Raw genomic sequence first — 17,432 nt, 5'->3', positions numbered from 1 at the left:
AAAATATTTAGGGTACAATATCTTGACTCTTTAAGTTTTAATTATAATTTTACGCGGATTATTTGACATAGTTCGTCTCAAACGTGTAAACACGTTAACGGACAAATGTAAAATGTTTAAATTACTTTACACTGATTAGTCACTTTGCAATCAGATTTGATCATGAAATGTTAAATTTGGCTAGATCTCTCTGGGGGAGTGTAGAACTTGTGCTTCCAAAGGCACCAAAGCTCCTCAGATCCATGCTCCCTGGGTGAGCATTTGGTGCTCACCAGATCGAAGCGTTGGGGAGCATCGGTGCTTTCCGGTAATATTTATTAAATCAGTCGAATGTGAGCAAATTGGTTCTTTCCCAATCGGGGGATGTTCAATTCTCACTACAATTGAAAGCTTGTATCATTTTTTTTTTATAAAAATCATTTATCTAATCTGCAACAAACGATTTAAAGTGTATATAAGCATTTAATACCAAAATTGTATTTGCCAAAATATTTAGTTTAAATGAAATAATGAATTTTTAAATGGGTAGTGAAAGGAAACTCAAATTAAAAACTAAAAAGAAAAAAATGAAGAATTTTTTTAAAGAAATCATGGGTTAATATTTGTTTTTAGAATATTAGAAAATTAAAAGATAAAAAACAGATGACTTTCATCTCAAAATTGTGGTTTATATATAAAATAGTCACAATTCCATTAATTTATCAATCGTAAGCCTCAAAAAATAATGGCATGCAAGAAATATCATTGCTCAACATCATCTGAACCTGTCAGGAATTGATCATGGCAAACACCGCAAATCCATTCAGTTGAGCCACTAGAACTAATCTGCAGGTCTGCATGTTGCCCACAGCATGGCTTGTTACAAAAATTACATTTAGAAAGCTGAACCCAACAATCTGAGCACAAAGTATCTGTGCAAACAGCCACTTCCAGGTCTTCAGGTTTGACACACCGCCCACATTCTTCGCACCTTGGAATGCAGAACTTGCACATCCTACAATCAATCAGTGAATATTGCTCTCTCTTCCTTCTGCATTCCTCCCTAGGACAATCAAAAACCATCCTTACTTCATTGCACCTGGGACAGATTTCCACATCAATTATTCTGCCAAATTCGTCCCATCTATATGCTTGAAACTTTCTGAAATTATGATATAGGAGAGGCCGTTGCTTTTTCTGAACCTGCTGCTTTGTTTGGTTTGTTAGCATGTAATAGTGAAGAGTTTCAAGGTGTTCTTTCTTCATGTTGTAGATGCCATTTATCTGAAGGCGTTTTAGGCTGTGGTGGTGTTCGGATAGCTTCTGAACAGCCCTTATTACTCCATTAGGGGTTAAGCCAGTGCAACCTGGTACGTACAACTGAATCAAGAAAACTATAGCTGAATCAATACAAAAAAAAAAAAAAACAACTGAAGTGAAAACAAACTTTATATACTGCATGATCCTTAGCAAAGAGAGTAGTATGCATTTTATTGAAGTTGCATAGAATAAGTTGATATGCGGTAATATTGCTTAAGAGTTTAGTTTGGTCAGAGTTTTTGACCCACACATAAGACAAAGTGAATAATCCTAGCCACTGAAATCGTATCCATTCATATCCCAAAGGAAAAGAAAATGATCAGGCTCTGTCTAGGTAATAGAACTTTAAACCAGGTACTAGCTATTCTAACATTAGTCTGTGGAAAAGAAACAGAGGGCAAATAGAAATAGAAACTTTCTTGAAGTATTCATACCTCGTTGATAAGAGGATTTTTGTCAATTACCCTTTGAAGCCCATCATCACTAATCCAGGCACAGTTGATTAGAGCCAAGGTTCTTAGCCTATCATTTGCCTTTGAAGCAACTTTCATCAGAATCTCATCAGACAACCGCAGGTTCAAAGGCCTTTCAACAATTATGTTTAGCCAAGGCAGTACATCCTTTTCCACCGCATCTCTCAGAGACATGCAAACTTCACTCATGGCAAGAAGCTCAAACAAAGGAAGGTAGGCCAAGACAAGAAACAAAGCCTCATGGGGTGAACCTGCTTCTGCTTCTTCTTGTCCAGAATTATCTTCCCTATGGGAAAGGGGTGCATGTTCCCTGCTTTGTGCAATCTCCATAATATTTTGGTGTAGGAATAATTTATGGTGGAATTATTTGTAGACTTTTCATCCGTAACAAAGAAGTAACGTACCGAAAATTAGAAAAAAAAAGAGAAATAAAATGAAGATGTTGACAGGAAGAGAATATCTAAGCGTAAAGAAGCACCAGTTTCATTTAATTGTAATATGTCGGCAAAAGTTTGTCAAATTGTTACCCAATTTTCTTTCTTGCCCTCGAAGTAAAATGGCTAATGCCGCCAACAGTTGAGCACCTGCCACCAGATTATGTGATCCACAACTTTTTAGTTGACTGGCTTTAGATTCAATTATATAATGAAACATCAACCTAAATAAATTTAGAACAATTTTGTCTACAAATCTGATTTTAGAGTTTTTCAAATACCTTAGCAGTGGCAAAGTTTGTCATTCCCAAATGGTAACTAGAAACAAACTTTACGTCGTTTAGAAAGTTCTCAATACCCTTGTTTTCCACTTCCACAGCAGGACAAACTGAACCCTTGAATCAGAAGCAGTTGCAGGTTTTGGCAAGTGAAGGGCTATGGTCCCCTTGTTATTTGAGGAAGATACTGATGTTTTCACGGGGAAATGGTAACAGATGATAGATGAGATGTGACATGTTAGAAACCGTGTAGGGTAGTAATGGATCCAAGCACTGCCAAAAGCCATGTGAACGCCCTTAAAACATCAAAATCTGAAAGAGCAGCTGGACATTGCCGGAACCTATCGCTCATTTCTACTTTTAACCGCTAGCAATACAAGATCTATGAGCAATAACACTAATGTTCACTAATGCTGCAGTGTATATATGATATGCCACTTACACTGTGAGTGACATGTAGTGGGCTGCAAGACAGGATGAGAAACAAAATATGGATTTGCATTTGCCACCGTTCGATAAAGATATAAATCCCAATGTTAAAGTTATGTCACTATGTAGAGAATTATGTCGACAAGAACTGACCAAAGAATGGAATGAATTATCACATACAAGCAGCAATTAGTTCCTCTTCACTATAAGAAGTTGCAGAAACTGACTCAGAAGAAGGTTGGTAACCTTCATCTTTCATTTGTTTGCTTAACATTTGCACCTCTTCACGTATCGTTTTTATCTCTGGATGCATCTGGTCTCCAACAACAAACACGTGAACACCACCTTTAAGTTCGATCCAGCTACACCCAGGTTCCTTATTCACCCCTCTGAGTCTCATCATCCTCCTGACCCTCTCCACATCTTCCAACCTGCCCAGGGCAGCATAGATACTTGACAGTAAGACATAAGCAGATGATTCTTGAGAGCCCAACTCCATCAGTTTCTCTCCAGCATATGCTCCCAATTCATAGTTCCGGAAGTTCCGACAAGCACTTAATAGGATACGCCATAAGTATATGCCATGGTCTATGGTAGCTGATTCAATGAATTCCTTAGCTTCATCTAGTTTCCCTGCACGGCCCAGCATATCAACCATGCAAGCAAGGTGCTCTACTCTCGGAACAATTCCAAATTTATCAGACATCATGTTGAAATAAGCCCAACCTCTTTCTACCAATCCAATGTGGCTACAAGCTGAAAGAATGTTGACAAAAGTAACATAGTCTGGCTCTGTGCCTTCGGACAGCATCTCCTCAAAAAGTTCAAGAGCTTCATTACCATGACCATTCTGAGCAAGTCCCGATATCATTGAATTCCATGACACTACATCTCTCCGTGGCATCCTCCTAAAGACAAGGTTCCCATCTTCCAGATTCCCACACTTGGCATACATGGTTGAAAGGGCACTTCCAATTGGAACTTCCAGACCGAATCCATGCTTAATAGTACAGGCATGGATTTGCTTTCCTTGCTCCAAAGCAGCAAGACATGAACAAGCTTTCAGGATACTGGCCATTGTAAGCTCATTAGGCACAATCCCCTCAATCTGCATTCTACCATACAAAATCATTGCATTTTCATTCTCCCCATTTTGCACATATCCTCCAATCATGGAAGTCCACAAAACCATGTCAGGTTCTTGTAAATAATCAAACCCCTTCCGAGCAGCCAATGTACAACCACATTTTGCATACATATCAACCAAAGCTGTCATTATGTATACCTGCGATTCATATCCCAATTTCAACAAGTAACCATGCACTTGCTTTCCATCTTCAACAGCACCCGTATCACTACAAGCATTAAGAACCCCAACAAGAGTGAACTCGCTAGGCATGATCCCAGCAAAATGCATACTCGAGAACAACTTAAGAGCCTTTAATGAGTCCCCACTCTGTGCGTAACCAGTGATCATTGCCGACCATGTAATTGAATTCTTATTACCTGATAATTCAAATGTCTTAAGGGCATCATCCAAGCTCCCACATTTCGCATACATTGTAACAAGGGCATTGCCAACAGATGAAAACACTAACAGCCCATGTTTAACCGTGAAGCAATGTATTTGCCTACCAGTGTTAAGAAACTCAGGATCCGCCAATGCACTAAGGACGCTAGACATCGCATACTCGTTCACTTTCTCCTCTTCTTGACGCATCAATTCGAAAAGCTCAAAAGCATCCAGAGCAGACCTCTGCATTGCATACCCAGAAATCATGGTTGCCCAAGAAACTGAATTCTTCTTCGGCATTTCATCAAACACCTTACGAGCCTCGGCCAAAACACCCGATTTGCAGTACACGTTAAGAAGAGAACTCCCAACAAAGACATCATCAAAGCTGTCGGTTTTAATCGCAAGCGAATGAGCTTGCTGCCCACTAAAAACATCCGACAAATTTGACGCGGCAGTGAAAACGCCGGCGAATGTGTGGGCATTAGGCAAATAATTCTCTGCCCGCATTCGCTGAAAGAGTTGCATGACAAAGGTGGATGCTGTCGGGCCTTGTTGGGAGTAGCCATTGATAAGGCAGTTCCATGAGACAACATCCTTGTGTTGTATATTTTCAAACACGCATTTGGCTTTGGACAAGTCCCCACATTTGGCATAGAAGTTAACAAGGCTGTTGGAAAGGTATACGCAAGAAGATGAGCCGCCGCTTCGTATTATTCGAGCGTGTACTGCACGGCCTCTCGAAAGGTTTTTCTGTTTTGTAATTTGAACGAGTTCAGAGAAAAAAGAGCGATATCGAGGTAAGGTCATCAAATCTATTAAGCTTCGGTCTCGAGCGAGATTCGTAACTGTTTCTTGCCTTTGCCTTTGGTCGATGAATCATGGTTCAACTGAGAATAGCAACGTAAAGCATCGAGGCACAACTCGAACTAGAAACGTTTCCAGCAGGACCGTTAATATCTACAAGTCCTATACAGTCAACACACTGCGATAAATCATCATGTTCTTGTATCTGCTTTTGTGCTCAGCCTTCTTTATTTCGACGCCCTTTTAAAATTTTCAGAAAATCTGGTTCTATTTATAGTGAAATACTTGCACCATAGGCCCAATTTTTCTTCTCCTAGAGTTGAGTTGTAGCCTTGCATGGTGACAAATTCGACTGAACATATGGCCAGCAAGAAGTTCTGAGAGATGTGTTGTCATTGGATCTGTACAAATAAGCCCAAGGATTATCCAAGATTGTCGTTGTATTGCTGTAACTGCTCTGCTGAGGTATTTCTGGTTGTATTCTTTGCTCTGGATTTGTTCAAGATCTTTAATCAAAGAGGTCTAGATGAGGTACATTTGGTTGTATTCTTTCCTATATGTCTATATTGCCAAGCTTGCATCTTCAAATGTAGTTCAAGGTACCGATAAAAAAATGGATTGGTTCTTCAACCTACAAGTTAAAAAGGTTATTGCTCCTTTACTTGAGAAAGATGATAATGATTTATCTAGAAAATGGAGAACATATGATAATTGAGAAAATTATACAAAATTTGATACCAAGCAATATCCTAGACAATGGCAAAGGCATGCGAAAACCAGACACTTTCTGTGACTCTACAAAGCTTAAAAATTGGAAGAGATGGAAACCGGAAGAACCTATCACTCATTTATACTTTTAGCACTCAGCAATACAACATAAAAATTGTAGAACCAACAATACATACGTTTATCAGTTTTGCAGTCTGTTGTTGTACATGTAACTTTAAATTGGAAACTTGTAAATTTGTTGCCAATACAAGAAACGTGTAGAACACAAATCTGTGAAAACCATCAATGGTCTAAAGGCTCAACAGCAGTCTTGAAGAGAAGAATGTAAACCTTGTCAATTGAAAAATACAAGAAACCTCCTAGTGAATGAGTGACGTATGAGCCAAAGCTAGTTCCCACAATGCAGTGCCAAGCAGGACCATATGTCGAGTCAAATTCCTGAAAAGCCAATGGATCCTCGTCATAGGCTATCTATGTATTAGAGTAAAATGTTAATAAATCCAGATAACTAAACCCTACAATATTTTAAACTATATGGTTAAAGCAAACATTTAACTAGAAACAGTATTTGAACATCAATCATTTAACTGATAAGAACAAAGGATCAGACAAGCTCAACCTTACGCACTCATTACCATTCTATTTAGGGTTCTCTCTCTAATATATATATATATATATATATTAATTCTTCTTTTTTTTTTTTTTTGAATTTTGGGTGAACAGGGATTCAAACCTGACTCTTTGATGATGCATGCACCTGCTATTTAGCTAAATGCTCAATTAACAAAATTCGGACCTCTCTCTCTCTTTCTTTGTTTCAGTTTACATTTGTTGCAAATGAACCTATACAAACTAAAATCCTGAGAAGTTCCAAGTTGATAGCTCAGAATTACTAGCACTTCCATTACCATCTCCATAGCAAAGGACCTGAAGACAGAACTGAATACCCTATCTCCTTAAGTTGAGACACAAGTGGTTAAGTCAAATGAGAGGTTATTCTAAAAGCAAGTGTACCCATAATATCGTCAAATACTGCCTTAAACAGCAGCTAACTAAATGCTATAGACCATGATGAGCTTGATGAATCCCTGCAGTTTTGTAACTTTGCACGGCTTAGATATTCTAGTTCAGATTCAGAGTATGGATGACTAGATGAGTCATCGCCAACAGAATCATGAGTAACAGGCTTCATACACCTAGTGTGCCTGACAAGGAAGGTTCCTTTACAAACCATTTTCAAATTATACAAACCAATGCAATTGCAAGGATGAGATTTGTTCAATTGCATCTCTGTCAACGGAGTGCACATAAATCTTGCACCAGATACAGGATGTGTAGTACATTGCCACAAATTTAGGCAGGGTCAAATTTAAACCTAGTAAGCATTGACAAATCATATTAAATTCATCACAAAAAGCTCTGTTAGATTTTACCTGTTCTCATAACAGCAATAGATAATATCACCAATATTTTGAAACCCAAAAAAAAAGAACCTACAATAATCTATGACTTATTCCAATTCCAGATATTCCAGAATACAATTCTCCCCTCACAAGAAGGACCAGCAGTGTCCATGACATCGATGAATCAAAACTATTAAGCTACATGCCGATGCTGTTGGAATAAACGGTTAAGCAAAGGGGTTTAATGTAACATATAATTCTGGAATTGATATGAGCATCTACAACTACAAGCAGGATAACAAGTCGAACAGAATACAAAAAAGACAAAGAGAAAAGAGAAAAACACAAAAGGAATAAATGTCTTCACTTGGAACTGAATTAAGGAAGACAAAATTTGGATTGCAAAACTAGAAGTAGAAAAGCGTCCAGTAAATTCTCAATAGGACCACTAATATCTATAACTCCTAACAGCCAAGCACCCTAAAGTTATAAATCCAACTATAACATTCAACCTTATTCACCCAATATTCTTTACCACAAACACACCAAATTAAAACCCCTAATACACCACAAAAAAAAAAAACTTTAAAATTGTCAAATACTATCTACATGCAAAAGTTAAAACTGTGTCAACTAAAACAATCAAATGAAAAATCTAAACAAACCCATTAATTCTTTACATCAAAAACAAGTATCCAAACAAAGAATAATCGTCATAGAAAAAAGGACAAAAAAGATTGAAATTTTTAACCTTTTTAAGGGCAAGGGCTAGACGTTTACTGTCAAGCTTTCCAGGCATAGAGTCAAGCTGGTCTCGAGCACATCTAAAAGCCCTGTTCTGAAGAGGTAAAGGCATATCAGAAGCTCTGACTTTAACATTGAGACGTTCAGTTTGGTCTTGTTGCTCTATAGCCTTCTTCTTTTGAATCAAACTGTTCAAAAACTTGCTTCTCCTCTCCAACTCCAACTCTGCTCCATCCATTTTCCTCTCTGCTTTTCTTTCTCTTTCCTTAATTTATCGTCAATATAAAAAATACCCAGAAGAAGTTAAAGATCAAAGAAGGTAAAGAGGAAAAAAGTTTCTTGATTTCTCAGTTGGCAATGCTATTCGTGCCACTCGTTTGATAAAAAGTCTCAAAGAAACAAAAGAAAAAAAAAAAGAAAAAAGAAAGAAAGAAAGAAAAAAGAGAGGTAAAGGTATTATAAGAACAAAGCTAAAATTTTAATATACAGTTAGTAAAATATTTGGTTTTTTATTTGTTGGGCTTGGGGTTGAGGAGACAAAATGAATTAAAATAGTACATTGATTAGTGGGAAGTCACCCTTTATTAATTTATATAATTAGTCTAGTAATTTATTAGTGGGAAAGTGGGGATGAGATTAAGAAAAATGATGCACTACTCTGCTTAAGGGAAGGGTTTGGGATTTGATTTAGGGTTAAATGTTGTCATCATTGTACATTGTTTTCGATTGGTTGATGATTAGATGATAGAGTTTTGATGGTAACTTCGATTACCATTATAATACAAAATTTATACTATTATTATGGACATGTGAAAGTTTAGAGGAAAGAAAGTAGGAAAATTGAATTGTCATCATTTGGACAAACTCGCACAAAATTTTATGATAGCTTGCTTACATTAAATTTATCACAAGTGGTAATGTATGTCTAGAAGATGTACCCTATCCCTTGAATGTCACAGCCTCATTTAATGGAATTAGGTTGTTGGATTCTTGAAGATGAAGGGATTAAAAAGGGGGGAAAGGGACTGATGCAAAGCAAATAAATCACTGGGAATGTATGGGTATCTAAGTAAAGGTTAGAGAGTCTTGGAAAAGATAGTTTTAACAGTAGTGGCAATTGAATATAGTTTAAAATCAATCTCACAGAAACTTAAGTTGAATTCAATTTTGTCCATATTTCAGTTGATAGGTTGGTTTCAAAGGAAATATGTTATTTTTCATTCTTTTTTGGGTGTATCCAGGAAAGATGCAACACTGTCTTTTGTTTTCTTTTCAAGCCAAACTTAACAAGTGTACTACTCTTTTGATATGACAATTCTAGGAAAGAACTAAGTGACCATTTTGCTTTCCATGACTAGTTTACTACTACTACTACGATGTTTCTTAGAGGTTACCCCAAACCATTTAGGCAAATCATCATGGTTTATCTAGCATTCTTACACTCTTACAATTGAAGATCATTTGTCAAATTTTTTTCCCAGGTATCACATTAGCAGTAATTAGCAAAATTTTCCCCTTGTAGTCTCAGGACATTTGCTGTTTAGTTAATTGAATTGAGAGTTGGGCCAACATGAGAATTGTAAGTGATGAAGTTTGGTGGGTAGAGCTAGGAACCTCCTTTTTGTGAAAATTGATGCCTAGTCAATGCCGTTTCTGAAGCGGCAATCACGGGTAAAAAGAAGGTGTGATGGGCCCCCAAAACACTCGAGACACATGCGAGCGTTGCTGCTCCATTGCCCTTTTAAAGAGGGAGTCTCACTTTGGCCATTGACCTGACCATGGAAAGGTTACCCATCGCTTTGCTTTCACTGTGCTAGCCATGGATTTCATCATGAGCAATCTCAAGTACAGAGAAACATACTAAAGCAAAAGAAAGGGATATCATTATTCCCAACAGTAAATTTCTTTCCTCTCTCTCTCTCAAATATAGTATGCAAATTTGTATACAAGTAAATAATTGGTTTGAGTTTAAGCTAAAATTAAGGATTCATTTTCAATGTGATTATCGTATTTACATCACTCTTTCGTAGCTCCTCACAAACTTGGGCGATGAGTTTATTTTTGCCCTGTCTCATAGAATCCAATCAATCGTCCATATTATGGAATAACAATTATTGGTTTGAGATTTCCAATTTCAATAACCATGTATTCATTATTTTTTCATTTGCTTAACGACTAGGGACTTCGGGCTTCCTTTCAATCCCTAACTAGTGCACATTGTTTGTGGGCTTCGCTTGCAAATTGGGTTTCTCATGGATTGGTCAACACATACTTCGTTTCCTATCTTCCCTTTGAACGGCATTTTACAACAATTTATACTTGCTCCTTTCCATTCCTCACGTCTTAACCATTCATTCCATAATTCATGTATGAACCCCATGAGCTTTAGATGGAATTATCAAGGTCAATCTAAACTTGACAATTTGTGCGTAAGATTATAATCATATTAAGTGGAAATACAATATAATAAAAATGTACATTAATATAAACATGATATGATTAATTAAATAAATCAAAATCTTAATCATGATAAAAATATAATCTAGAACTTTGCCTTATCAATTCGCTTTTGAGAGGTGGCGGTCCTAAAATCAAGAGTTTATCCCCTCCAAAATTTAGCTCGGGTAAAAAAATAAAATAAAAACTTATTAACCTTTTACCTTTTGAAACTACACGTATGAGAATCAAAATAGTAGCAAAGACCTTGTTTAAAAGTCTCCAACATGGAGGCCATTATATAAAAAAGGGACTAATTACTCAAAAATGTAAGATGAAACAAGAAATCCAACACAAAAGTTTAAGTTGTCCACTTGAAAAAATTGACTGAATGCATTCTCGCTTTGAGCTTTATGTTTCGGCAATTGATCACATGAAAGGATCTGGTTATTCATTTTAATACACTTATCTGAAAATTTTCCTACTCCCAAACTGAAATCTATCATATGCTTTGGTTCAATACTTGACGTTGATTAATTACACTTGTCTCGGACCAGGTTTGGATTTACGACTAGCTAGATCACACTAAACTTGTGTCTAAAACTCTTAATAATGCCCTCAATAAAGCATGACATAAATGACAAAAGGCAAAAATCAGACCCCTCCAATCTCATGTAGAAAACAATCTTGAACTTGTCTCAGACCAGCTCATTAATGCAAAGGATTGCCTCTATTTCTATTCCATCCTTCTTTGGCCCTGAACCAACATCTTGTTTTCTTACATCGATAGATTTCTTGTTTATTTGACTTGGGTATTCTGTATTGTGAAATTTGAATTTGATGAATAGGTTTTGGAAATTGGAACATTGGTTTCATGATTAAGATTATAAGATGGTATGATTGTACAAATTGGCTAGTAATAATATTTTGTTTTCATAATTATTTTTTAAGAATGTTAATATTTATTGTTACGAGTATTGCATGCAAATACTTGTTTTTCATTTATTTTGAAATAATTATTTTGTATAATTATTTGCATATTTTTAAAAAAATAAGTTTAAAATATAAATAAATAAAATTTTATAATATTAATTATTATGAAAATTACTTAAAAGGCAACAATGAAAACCACAGGCCCAAGTCCTTATCAAAACATTTCAATAAACACTCGTCTCATCATTAGACGTAATGGCAGAAACAAAAGAAGACCTACCAGAAGAAACATGATTACTAGTTATTTACGTTTATTAAAAGACTTGCTTACTCTAAAAGACCACACTATTTGGGTGAACTTTTAGGATAAGATGGTATTGGAAGGGTCGTCCAAATGGGAATTATTTCCCTACGTCTTTCGTCTTTGTTGGAAAAATGATCTTAATTTGGTAAACCAGCAGCATCATAAACACGAAGTTAGTTTGGCGAGAATCAACCGTTATTTGGAGAAGGAAAAAGTTACCGTGAAAGCAAAACGTCATCGTTTTAACTTTACCAAATTAAACTTTGTAAAACACAAGATTTTTTGGTTGTTCTCCTCGCATCTAATTTTTCTTGTGTGTGAAACGAAATGGTTATTTATAGTGTCGTTTTAGGTGTTTGTGTAAGGTTAAACGCATTTGCTCATGTCATTTAGCCAATGTCTTTATTTCTCTGTTTGATATGCATAGTTCTTCTGTGGTTTTTGGGTCTTCTTGTTAGGCATAAATGTCATGTGCTTTCTAATTCCTCCGTTAGTCATTGCTAGGCACAGAAACAATGCCAAGTTTTCTGTGCACCACCAACGCTTGTGGAATTCTTTTCTCGAGGCTACATCTAGGCCTTTGTTAGTTTTATTCTAAAAAATAAATACTAGAAATGAAATGGAAAAACATGTGAGGTTATGTTGACAATTCATTAAATAGCTTTGTTGCAATTTTTTTTCTTCATCCTTCTTCTCTGAAAATTCTTTAGTACATTTTTTTATTTTTTATTTTGGAATTCAACATGGTATTAAGCTTCAAAGCTTCTTGAAGGACATGTAAATAGTTATACACATTTCTCTTTCATATCATTTGGCTATTCTATACTGGTTCGATGGCTTTAGCACGTTTTAGTACTTCGTCTCCTTTAATCTTTTCAAGCTCAAATTATCCCATTAGGGTAGTGAAAATGAAAACATATCTTAAGGCTTTCAATTTATGGGAGGTAGTTAGAGTGGGGGTGATCCACCTGTGCGAAGACATGCCAGTCCAACATTGGCTCCAATCAAGCAACATGGCAAGGAGGTTGCCAAACGATACAAGGCACTCTCATGCCTTTACTCTGCCTTATCAGATTCAATCTTCACTCGGATAATGACCTTAGATGATCCTAAACAGGTATGAGATACATTAAAGGAGGAATTTCAGGGAGGTGACCGTACCACGCAGATCCAAGTCTTGAATTTATCAAATGAATTTGAGCTTTTGAGAATGAAGAATGATAAAGGCATTTAAGCTTCTGCAAACAAGGTTCAGAGGATTGTTGATCAGCTGAGATTATTGGGAGAAGAAGTGACTAAAAGAAAGGTTGTAAACACGTTTCTGGTTAGTTTACTAGAGAGGTTTGAAGCGAAAATTTCCTCTATGAAAGACTTAGAGGATAAAACCAGGATATCGTTGAATGAGTTAATCAATGCACTATTGGCCCAAGAGCAGAGGAGAGCCATCAGGTGTGAAGACTTTATAAAGAATGCCTTAATAGCCAAAACTAAGGTCTTGAGAGTCAAGGATGGTGGTTCCATGAAGCTTGAAGGAAAGGGAAACAAAGCTGGTGATAGTAAGTAGGGTAAGCAAACTGATAAAAACCCTCCTTGCCCTTATTGCAAGAAGAAAAACCATACTTTTAAGTATTGCTGGTACAAGCCAAATGTGAAATGCAAGGCTTGTAATTAGCTAGGACATGTTAAGAAAGTTTGTAAGGCAAAGAAAAATGAAAATGAAGACAATGTTGTTGTTGTAGTTAAGTGAGCAGATGAACCAGAAGAGCTTTTGTTCATGGCTAAGATGGATGATGACTTAATGATGAAGTAATACAGATTTGTTCATTGACCTTGATGGGAGTTTCAACGCTTGAGTGAAAATTGGGAAGGGTGTATAGTTGAAGATTTTTGGCATTGGTATAATGGCTGTAGAGACCTTTTCAGGTACTAAATATATCATTGATGTTCGTTATGTTCCTGACGCTGATAAGAACTTACTTAATGTAGGTCAGTTAATTGATAGTCACTATGCTTTGCTGTTTAAAGATAAATTTTGCACTATATTTGATTGTGCTAAGATGCTTACTATTGAGATGAAGAACAAGTGTTACCCTCTGAATTTGATAAATATTCAACACTTAGCTCTTTATAAAAAGCATGATGAATTTGAGTTTTGGCATATATAGGAGAATAGGACATGTGAATTTTAATTCACTAATAAAAATGGCTTCAAAAGAGTTTGGTAATGGCCTACCTAGTGTAGCTAAGTCATCTAAACTATGTGAAATCTGTTAGTTTCGAAAACAAAGCAGAAAACTTCCAAAAAAGAGAAGATGGAAGGAAAAGTAGAAATTTGAATCGGTGAATATTGACGTTAATGGTCCAACAAGAACCTTGTTTGAAGGGTAGTAAACTTTTCATAATTTTTATTGATGACTTGACTCGTTTTTGCTGGATTTATTTTTTGAAGCATAAGTTAGAAGCATTAATGAACTTTATCAAGTTTAAGGCCTTGGTTGAGAATTATGTAGAACAAAAAATTAAAACTTTAAGAAGTGACAATTGCTTCGAGTATATTGCTGTTGAGTTTGAAAGGTATCTTGAAAGTTGGGTCAAGCATTATTTTCAGCTACTTACAACCCTCACCAAAATGGAATTACAATAAGGAAAAACAAAACTCTTACGGAAATGGCAAGGTGGATGCTATTTTAGATGGACTTACCTAAAAAGTTCTGGGTTGAAGTAGTTAATACTGTAAACTATATTCCGAATATGACCTGTACTAAGGCACTAATATCAAAGACACTTTATGAAATGTAGTATGAACACAAACCATCAATTTCTTACTTTAAAACTTTTGGTTGTGTCTGTTTTGTTAAACTTATAGATGAAAAGAGAACTAAATTGGATTTAAAGTCATTGATAGCCATTCACCTAGGCTATAGTGAGATATCTAAAGGTTATAGGCTCTTTGATGTCAAATTTGAGAAGCTTTTCATAAGTAAAGACGTGTTTTATAATGAAGGGCAAAAATGGGATTGGGAAAAAGGCATTATTGAAGTTTTAAATAAAGCAAGTTTTCTTGATGAAAATGCACAGGTTGAAGATATTGAATTAGTGGACATTGAAGATGGAAACTCAGTTATTAGGGGAACAAGGACTTTGCAAGATATTTATAACAGATGCAATGTAGCAGTTGCTGAATCTACCAGTTTCACTAATGCATACTAAGACAAGAACCAGAAGGAAGCTATGGATGCTGAGATAAATATGATTAAGAAAAATAGTACTTGGGCTATTGTTGATAGACCTATTGATCAAAGTGTCATAGGTGTGAAATGGATTTATAGAATTAAACTGATTATTGATGGTTCAATTAACAAGTACAAAGCCAGATTAGTGGTGAAAGGCTATGCACATGTATATGGCATAGATTACTTTGAGACCTTTGCACTAGTTGCTAGGTATGATATTATTAGAATGCTTGCTGCATTGTCTATAAGGGAAGGATGAAAGATTTATCACCTAGATATCTAGTTAGCTTTCTTTAATGGGTACCGAACTAAAGACATATACATTGAGCAGCCTGAAAGTTACGAAGAAAATGACTTAGAAAGAAATGTATGCAAATTGATCAAAGCCTTGTATGGACTTAAACAGGTCCCTAGAGCTTAGTATGAGAGAATGGATGACCATCTAAGAAGTCAAGGCTTTGACAGAAGCATTAATGAACCTACATTATATGTGAAGAGGTTAAATGGATTTGTTGTACTTATAGTAGTTTTGTATGTTGATGACTTATTGATAATAAGTCTTAACAATGAGTTTTTGGGAGAATTTAAGAACCAAATGAAGAAGGAATTTGAACTGATAGATTTGGGGCAGATGACTTATTTCTTGGGAATGGAGTTTATAAAACTGCTAGCCAAAGATTTCAGTATGCCAAAGATCTATTGAAGAGATTCAAAACAAAATCTTGCAAACTTGTGCATACTCCATTATCAACTGGTGACAAGTTAAGCAAGAATGATGGGGTTGCTGAGGTTAATGGTTTAGTTTACAAAAGTGGATAAGATCATTTTTATACCTATCAGCTACCAGATCAGAAATAATGTTCTTAACTAGTTTGCTATCAAGGTTTATGCAATCACCTTCAATATTGCACTCCACAGTAGCTAAGAGAATATTTAGGTACGTTAAAGGCAAAGTAAGTTTTCGTTTGAGGTATTTAAAAAATGAAAGCAATGAGCTCCAAGGTTATAGTGATAGTGATTGGGCAGGCTCAGTGCATGATTCCAAAAGCACAAGTGGATTCTGTTTTTCATTTGTAAGTAGAGTTTTTTTCCTGAAACTCTAAAAAACAGAATGTTGTAGCCTAATCATCAACAAAAGGTGAATACATAGCTACTGGCTTTGTTGCAAACCATGCTCATTGGTTAAGAAAAATTTTATTTGATTTAGGATTTACTCAAGAAAAGGGCACAATTTTGAATTTTGATAACCAATCTGCAATAGCAATTGCAAGAAACCTTGTGCAGCATGGTCGAACCAAGGACATCAGGATTAAATATCTTGCATTGAGGGAGCAATGAAGGAAAATGAAATTCAGCTTCAGTACTGTAACATGTTGTGGAAATTACGAAATTATCTCTAAAGAGTTGTCCAAGATCTTACCCAATCAATAGAATAAAGAAAGAAAGAAATCAAGCACACTCACAAGAACACAAGAATTTACGTGGTTCAATCTTTTGATGACCTACGTCCATGGTCACAACAACAGAGAAAAATCCACTAACAGAAAAATCAGGAGATTACAAGAACCATCTCAAACTCACAACCCTTATCCCACGTACACCCAAATCACTCTCTAAATCTAGGTGATAATTGTTCTTTAACCCCATAGGGTCCTTTATAGTACCAAATACAATAATCTTATCCTAATATAATTAGGAATTGTTATTCTAGTCTAACTAGATTTAAAGACTATTTTAATAAGGTATACAAGTTTAATTAAAATTAAACAATCCTAATCATACTATAATTCAAGACTGTCCTAACAAATCTCCACTTTAGGCTTGAATTCACCAAGCTCCACCTTACGAACTAATCTCTGTCGACACCGCCAATTCCTCAAAGAGCCTCAAGCACTACGAACACCGATCAAGTCTAAGCAATGCTTGAACTTTATCCCAAAAACTGACTAAGTCAACATATTTGCTGGATTTTCATATGTAGCTATTTTCTTCACTATAATCTCACCTCTAGATTCTTGTCCAAAACAAAGATCACTAACCAAGCCTTGAAGCCACAAAGCTTCCTTCATTACCTCGGTCACAGCCATATATTCAGCTTCAGTTGTAAACAAAGCAACTATTACTTTCCAATTGATTGCAGACCTTGAGAGAGTGAACATATACCCCGTTTGAGATCTTTTACTATCTAGATCACCAGCAAAATTTGAATTGGAGAAGCTAACCATATTACAAATATTGTTTGCACCTGTTTCACACACTAAGCCAACTTTAATAGTACCTTTAGGTGTTTTCACAAGCTTCCATATTTGATCCCAATGTAGAGACTTAATCTTCTTAGAAGACTCGACATATGTAATTGCTTCATGACAAAAGTAAGGCTCATCAATCTCTACTTCCACAGATAAAACATAAGAATC

General features: G+C 35.8%; 3 protein-coding genes across 3 annotated transcripts; all 3 read right to left on the bottom strand.

Moving 5' to 3' along the window:
* Nucleotides 1–716: 716 nt before the first annotated feature.
* Nucleotides 717–2,186, bottom strand: MEE11 (RNI-like superfamily protein). Its single transcript, XM_007045176.3, has 2 exons — nucleotides 1,734–2,186; nucleotides 717–1,359 (listed from the first exon to the last, which is right to left on the bottom strand). The coding sequence occupies exons 1-2, from the start codon at nucleotides 2,100–2,102 to the stop codon at nucleotides 742–744; spliced, it is 987 nt and encodes a 328-aa protein (XP_007045238.2). The 5' UTR covers nucleotides 2,103–2,186; the 3' UTR covers nucleotides 717–741.
* Nucleotides 2,187–2,884: 698 nt separating this feature from the next.
* Nucleotides 2,885–5,849, bottom strand: LOC18609852 (Tetratricopeptide repeat (TPR)-like superfamily protein). Its single transcript, XM_007045175.3, has one exon. It carries the CDS (start codon nucleotides 5,234–5,236, stop codon nucleotides 3,086–3,088), a length of 2,151 nt encoding a protein of 716 aa, XP_007045237.2. The 5' UTR covers nucleotides 5,237–5,849; the 3' UTR covers nucleotides 2,885–3,085.
* Nucleotides 5,850–6,044: 195 nt separating this feature from the next.
* LOC18609851 (Dynein light chain type 1 family protein) lies at nucleotides 6,045–8,491 on the bottom strand. Its single transcript, XM_007045174.3, has 2 exons — nucleotides 8,117–8,491; nucleotides 6,045–6,400 (listed from the first exon to the last, which is right to left on the bottom strand). The coding sequence occupies exons 1-2, from the start codon at nucleotides 8,345–8,347 to the stop codon at nucleotides 6,245–6,247; spliced, it is 387 nt and encodes a 128-aa protein (XP_007045236.1). The 5' UTR covers nucleotides 8,348–8,491; the 3' UTR covers nucleotides 6,045–6,244.
* Nucleotides 8,492–17,432: the final 8,941 nt, after the last annotated feature.

Source organism: Theobroma cacao, chromosome 2 (assembly GCF_053813885.1).
Source record: "Theobroma cacao isolate CCN51 chromosome 2, ASM5381388v1, whole genome shotgun sequence".
Classification (NCBI taxonomy): domain Eukaryota; kingdom Viridiplantae; phylum Streptophyta; class Magnoliopsida; order Malvales; family Malvaceae; genus Theobroma; species Theobroma cacao.
Note: the sequence above shows the minus strand (reverse complement) of the source record. Positions and strands in the feature narration are given on the sequence as shown.

Excerpts from the sequence above, each read along its gene's own strand:
- LOC18609852 (XM_007045175.3), bottom strand. The coding sequence starts at position 5,236 with ATGACCTTACCTCGATATCGCTCTTTTTTCTCTGAACTCGTTCAAATT.
- MEE11 (XM_007045176.3), bottom strand. The coding sequence starts at position 2,102 with ATGGAGATTGCACAAAGCAGGGAACATGCACCCCTTTCCCATAGGGAA. Across the intron at positions 1,360-1,733 it reads AAAATCCTCTTATCAACGAG|TTGTACGTACCAGGTTGCAC; the intron begins GTATGAATACTT and ends TTCTTGATTCAG.
- LOC18609851 (XM_007045174.3), bottom strand. The coding sequence starts at position 8,347 with ATGGATGGAGCAGAGTTGGAGTTGGAGAGGAGAAGCAAGTTTTTGAAC. Across the intron at positions 6,401-8,116 it reads TAGCCCTTGCCCTTAAAAAG|GAATTTGACTCGACATATGG; the intron begins GTTAAAAATTTC and ends TTGGCTTTTCAG.